This window comes from Arachis duranensis, unplaced genomic scaffold, assembly GCF_000817695.3.
Source record: "Arachis duranensis cultivar V14167 unplaced genomic scaffold, aradu.V14167.gnm2.J7QH unplaced_Scaffold_165934, whole genome shotgun sequence".
In the NCBI taxonomy this organism is placed as follows: Eukaryota; Viridiplantae; Streptophyta; class Magnoliopsida; order Fabales; family Fabaceae; genus Arachis; species Arachis duranensis.
The window spans coordinates 1839178-1846178 of record NW_026264258.1 but is presented as its reverse complement, the minus strand read 5'-3'; the positions used below and the strand labels follow the sequence as shown (position 1 = coordinate 1846178).

The 7001-nt window shown below is 35.1% G+C and overlaps 1 protein-coding gene across 1 annotated transcript; it reads left to right on the top strand.

Moving 5' to 3' along the window:
• The first annotated feature begins 2465 nt into the window (after positions 1–2465).
• On the top strand, positions 2466–6768 carry LOC127743878 (putative disease resistance protein At3g14460). Its single transcript, XM_052256061.1, has 3 exons — positions 2466–3001; positions 3595–6501; positions 6608–6768. Exons 1-3 carry the CDS (start codon positions 2678–2680, stop codon positions 6629–6631), a joined length of 3255 nt encoding a protein of 1084 aa, XP_052112021.1. The 5' UTR covers positions 2466–2677; the 3' UTR covers positions 6632–6768.
• The last annotated feature ends 233 nt before the right edge of the window (positions 6769–7001 follow it).

Here is a 7001-nt window from a genome sequence, read left to right as displayed (position 1 = left end):
TTTATTTACTTTTTATTATAATTTTTTGTTCATATGATATATATTGTTGGTTGTAATTATTATATACTATGTTTGTATGATTTTTTTTGTTTTTGTTTTTTATTTTTATTGTACTTTATTTATTTGTATTATATAGTAATTATAAGTAATAAAAGAGTCATAAATAATAAAAATTTACAGTCCAAAATATATTAAATTAAAGAATACTCACGGAACTAAAATAAATTATAAAATCTTTTCTTTTTGTTTAACATTATACAATGTATAGTACCCTGTTTTATATTTTTATATTTTATTATTTTTTAGTTCATATGATTTTTTTTTATTCTTTACTGTTCTTTATGTTTAATATGTAAGGTGTCTTTTTTATTTTTATTTGACTTTGTTCTTTTTTATTTTTTACTTATTTTTATCATTGACCTTTTTTATATTATTTTTCAGTGTTGTAATCTCTCATCTCTCAGGTATGTTATTAATTTTTTTATTTCTTGCTCATATGAATTTTATTTTTCTTTTTTTTATGCCCTGTATTTATATTGTTGATATATATTATTCATATGAATTTTATTTTTCTTCTTTTTTATTATATTTCTTTTATTCATATGATATATATTGTTGGTTTTATAAAATTTTTATCGTTTTTTATTTACATGAATTCTCGTTTTATATTTTATTGTACTTTCTTCTATAAAAAATTATTTTAATTGATGTCTCTTTTAGTAATTTTTCATCTAAAAGTGATTTTGAATAGTATAACCCAAACAACATTTATTTTACTATAATAAATTTTGATATAAAAATTGCCAAACATAAATCACGTTAGCACAAACTTACTTTTCATTAAAAACAAGTTTGCAAAATCACTTCTATGCAAACTCTTGTTTACAAACTGAAATCCAAACACACACTTAGCTTGTAAGCTTAAGCTCGGTGCTTGATCATTTAGGATCAGATATTCAAGTGAAGGAGCCTCAGTTCAGCAATGATAAGTTCCACCGTGATTAACTTAATAGAGCATAGAGGGTTATCAATCATGATATAATCTGTCATAACTAGTGAGAAAAGATGCATTATGGATCAAGGGAATAAGGATGAATCATTTGCCTACAGAACATGCAAGTTATCAGTCCTCTCTGCATCTAGTACTCGACGTTGAAAAGTTCCCCAGCCCCAATTTTCAAACTTGTGAATATGTTTAACTGAACCGTCATGAGTACACTCTGCATCCACAAGGACCTACACCAAATCCAACATATTATCGTGGTAGAATAAAGCAAATAACTAAGAAACATTAACTCGAATGAAATACCAGTTACCTTGTCATATCCATGACTTCCCATCTCAACACCAGATACAGTCTTATATAGCTCTCCTTTAGCAAGACCAGTTACTCCCGAATGGCGACCATAATATATGAGCTCAGGAGGCTGAGACTTGTATAAAAAAGATAGATATGGCTGAGACCATAATATATGAAAATCCAAGAACAAGAAGATAGATATCAATAAGGAGTATAAAAAAAGATCAGGTGTTCAAAAAAATAAATATGCATCATATATATTAAAGATGATTGGTAATATAATATATGGTTGATGCTTCAGACATAACTTTTCTGCTGCAAAAAAAAATAGAAGCATGAGAATCTTACCAGCAGATAAATTTTTCTTCAAGAAATGTTACACCACATATGTGTGCTTTTGTGATTTAGTTTTCACAAGAAGCTTAAAAATGGTAAGGTAGCTGCAAGTGCTGTAAGCGAGTGTCTCTCCACCTTTCAGTAGTTTAAAACCATTAGTTAGAAGATGATTCGACCGTAGCAATTTAAAGAATTTGCGACATCTCCATCTATCTTTCACTAGAATTAAAACGCTACCTTGTGCAATATGCAAGCTCTACAATCTACAGTATCTTTGAAGTTTGAACAATAACTTACTGGGAATTGAAATTTCAAATATAAATTTTTTCTTCACCTCAAAAGTTTGAATCTTCCTGAGTATTGATGATTAAAATATAAAAAATGTTTGTTTTAATTTTTGGCATGTTACGAATTTAATTTTTTCAATAAAAAATAGTAACTCTTTTCGCTCTTTCCCAAGATGTATTTTTTAGAAAAAAAAAAACTTTTTTCGCTCTTTACAAGATACATTTTAAAAAAATTAAAAATAAAATAAAATAAAACCTTCTTGTTATAAGCGAGTTTCTTTTATTTAAAAGAAAAAAAAACAAAAATAAAATTCTCATTTCTCAACCTCAACATCAAGGTATATCTTCATTCGGTCCCATTCTAATTTCTAAAGCATAATTCCACCAAAAAAAAGTCCATATAAAAAACTTTTGGCCACAAATTTAAACTGATTTGTTTTTGTTATCTAGCACTACCGCCGTCCAAAATAGACTTCCACTTCATGATTTCCAGGCTCAAAGAAAAATAACCATGATAGTGGAAAAACCATGGTTACTTTTGTCTAATACAGCTCATAATTTAACCATAGTTGAGTAGTTAACAGTTGATGGTAAAGACCAAAAAGAAAGCAGGGTAGTCTTGCATTGCTAACAGTTGACCATAAAGACTACCATATATAATACAGCTCTCTACCACGCTGCTTTTGTTGCTAACCTCCATCTTCAATTCGATTGTGAGCTGAAGCTGAATCGAATCTAAGCTAAGGAAAGAGAAATGGCTGCTGCAATTGTGGGAGAAGCGTTGCTCTCAGCTGTTGTGGAAGCTTTAGTTGGCAAGATCTCCACTGAGATTTCGGAGTTCTATCAGAGCAAGAAACTTGATGAATCGCTGCTTGAGAAGCTTAAATTGACGCTGCTTAGTCTTCATGCTTTTCTGGATGATGCTGAGGAAAAGCAGATCAAGATTGCTTCCGTGAAGGCTTGGCTTGATGAACTCACTCAAGCTCTTTTTGACGCCGATGACTTGATCGATGACATCGCCACCGAAGCTCTCCGTCGCAAAGTGGAAGCCCGCTATCATCAAACTGTCAGTTCTAAGGTACGACTTATACGCTACAAGAAAAGAAATTCATTCAATGTAATAAGAGTCATATAATAAATAAATGATGAATTCTACTCAACCCCTCTAAAATAACATGTAAATTATCCTTCATAATGTGTCATAATTTAATTGGTTATTATCTTAATCATAATTGAGTTATTTTGTAATTTATTATTTGAGATGGTAATGATATAATTTCATAAAATATCAAAACTCCTTAATTGAAGCACCTTTTCACTCCTCTATTCTATTTTCGTTATATAGCTTGGATCCTTCCAAATATAGCCGTTGCCGTCATGACAAGAAACGCCGATATTGTCGCTGAATTTCCGGTGTCCGTAATTTTGCCGTCAGCGAAATATTTTAAGAAATTACATCATTACCCATCTCAAATAATAAATTACAAAATAACTCAGCTATGATTAATATAATGACCAGTTAAATTGCGATACATCATGAAGGGTAACTTACATGTTATTTTAGAGTTATTTTAGACAGGTTGGGTAGAATTCACAAAATGTTATTCAACAAAGTCTTCTATGATAAAATTAATGCATGATATTCAATAATCATATTTTTGTGCGATTTAGGTGCGAAAGGTCCTCTCCTCTCCTTTCAAGTGGCCTTACCGAGAGATTAATTCCAAGATGCAGAAGTTGTTTGAAAGACTAGAGCATTTTGCACAGAGAGCACACAACCTTCCATTGGAAAAAGGTGTTTCTGGCAATGTTTGGCGTGCAACACCTACAAATTCTGCTTTTGATGATTCTGCTATTTGTGGAAGAAATGATGAAAAACAGAATCTTAAAGAGTATTTAATATCAGAAGATGCCGCTGATGATGGTGGCAATAAAATAGGAGTGCTTGCCATTGTTGGCATGGGAGGGCTCGGGAAAACGACCCTGGCTAAACTCTTATACAATGATGCTCAAGTTAATGAAAAGTTTGATGCGAAAGCGTGGGCATCTGTCTCAAAAGATTTTGATGTTGTCAAGTTGGCAAAATCTCTTCTTGAATCTGTCACATCTGCAGCAATAACTTTGGATAACTTCGATACCTTGCGAGCAGAATTGCAAAAGAAGTTGTCGGATAAAAGATTTCTGCTTGTGTTGGATGATATATGGAATGCACGGTATGTTGATTGGACCAATTTGATGCACATTTTTAATGTTGGTCAAATGGGAAGCAAAATCATTGTTACAACACGACATCAGAATATTGTGGATATTGTAAAAGCTATGCGGACTTGCCATCTGGAACCACTGGCAAATGAAGATTGTTGGACTTTGCTTTCCAAACATGCATTTAGAGCACCCAAATGCACTGAACTGTCATCCAACCTTGAAGAAATTGGTAGAAAAATTGCCCAAAAGTGTGGTGGCTTGCCATTAGCTGCGGTTGCTGTGGGGAGTCTTCTTAGCACAAAGTTATCAACCGAGCAGTGGAGCAAAGTGTTAAACAGCAACATTTGGCATCTGACAGGGGACGAGGTGCAACCAGCTCTTTTATTGAGCTATCATTTCCTTCCAGCTTATTTGAAACAATGCTTTGCTTATTGTGCAATTTTCCCAAAGAACTCAGAACTGCACAAAGAGAAGTTAGTTCAGCTATGGATGGCACAGGGATTTGTTTATGTGTACCAAAATGAGAAAAGCATTGAAGAAGTAGGCGGTGAATACTTTGATGAACTAGTGGCAAGGTCATTGATACTACGTTCTGCGGGTGGGGAACACTTTGAAATGCATGACCTCATCAACGATTTGGCAACCATGGTTTCTTCCTCATATTGTAAGAGGCATGACAATGAAATGGAACTCAGAAATCTAAACAAAATTCGTCATTTATCTTATGATAAAAGTATGTTTAACCATTTTGGCGAACTTGATTCCCTTCATGGATTGAAAGGCTTACGTACACTCACAGCATTACCGTTTGAATTTAACTTAACGGTATGGGGCCATCACTTAGCAAATGGAGTATTGCATGAGTTGTTAGTAGCATTGAAACAGTTGCGGGTGTTATCCCTGTCAGACTACAGGAATATCACTGTTTTGCCGAATTCTATTGGCGATTTAAAGCATTTGCGATACCTAGATCTATCTTGCACTCGAATTGAAAGGTTGCCTTCTGCAATATGCAAGCTCTATAATCTACAGACCTTGTTGTTAACTTGTTGTAAAGATCTTACTGAGTTGCCTGAGGAGATGGGAAAATTGGTGAATCTACGCCACCTTGCTATTGATTATTGTTGGGCTCTTACTAAGTTGCCTGAAGAGATGGGAAAATTGGTGAATCTACGGCGCCTTGATATTCATGGTACTGAATTGCAGGAGATTCCCGTAGACATAACCAAACTAGAAAATCTGCAAAGTCTGAGTCGTTTTATTGTCAGCAAACAACAAAATGGGCTAAAGCTTGCAGAAATGAGAAAATTTCCCCATTTACAAGGTCAACTCTGCATCTCAAAACTCGAAAATGTTAATGATCCGTCTGATGCTTGTCAAGCTAATTTGAAGGAGAAAAAGCAAATTAAAGAGTTATTGTTGGAATGGAGTGATTCCACTTTGGAAGACTCCCATCAAGTTGTACTTGAACATCTGCAACCCTCAACTAATTTGAAGAAATTGACCGTTACATGCTATGGTGGAACTAGTTTCCCAAATTGGTTGGGTGATTCCTCGTTTGGCAACATAGTGCGTTTGTGGATTGAAGATTGTCGTCATTGTTCTTCATTGCCACCTCTGGGACGACTACACAGTCTAAAAGAACTCTTCTTTCGGGATATGAGATCAGTGAAGAGTATTGGGTCTGAATTTTACGGAGGTAATTCCCCTTCATTCCAACCGTTTCCCTCCTTGGAGACTTTGAGTTTTGGGTCGATGGAAGAATGGGAGGAATGGAACATGATAGATGGTATAACTACTGAGTTCCCCCGTCTGTCATACCTATCTCTCATAAGCTGTCCGAAGCTGAAAGGAAATTTACCCAGCAATCTTCCTTGCTTGCTTACACTTGTTGTAGACGATTGTTGTGTACTGGAATCAGAGTTTTCAGGAAAAGTGGATAACAGAAACATAATGAGACCATTGAATGTATTCAATTTTAACTCTCTTCAAGAGTTATCTCTCCTTCGAATTCCTTCTCTGACGTCCTTCCCGAGCAATGGTCTGCCCAAAGCGTTAAAGAAACTTTTTATCCTAGGCTGTGAGAGCCTTGAATTCCCAAGTCATGAGTTCCTTCAGAGTTGCAAAGCACTTGAGGATTTGTCCATAATGAGTAGCTGTTGCTCGCTGAAGTCATTTCCCTTAGGTTCTCTCCCTGTGCTCAAGCGTCTCGAGCTTTCGGATTGTAAAAAATTGAAATCAATTTCAATTTTGGAAGAAGAAGCAGCAAGCCAATCTCTCATGTTTCTTGAACATCTCGAAGTAGATGAGTGTCCTGAACTGGAGTCGATTTCCCTACTCGATTTGTGCACTCCTAACCTGAGTTCTTTTTGGGTAAAGAAATGCGACAAGATTAAATCATTACCAGAACCAATTAATAATCTCAGTGGCCTCCAAACATTATATATTTTTGATGTTCCGAATTTGGAATCCATTGCAGAAGAGGGTTTGCCTATCAATTTAACGACACTTGGTGTCGGCAATGAAGAAGGGGTTTATTCCAATACAGATATCACCAAGTGGGGCTTGGACCGGCTCACTTCCCTTTCACGTTTGTGGATTAAAGGTGAGTATCTGGTTAAGAAGCTGATGGAAATACAAGTGCCCCTGTTGCCCAATTCTCTTGGGATGCTGGATATAGAAGGAGCACGTGAAATACAACATTTGGATGGCAAATGGCTTCAGCATCTCACCTCTCTTGAAGATATCGAGTTGCGTGAATGTGACAAGCTCAAGTCATTGCCAAAAGAAGGGCTGCCATCCTCAATTTCACGACTACAAATGAGTGAATGCCCAATGTTAAAAGCAAGTTGTGAGAGAAAGAAAGGGAAAGA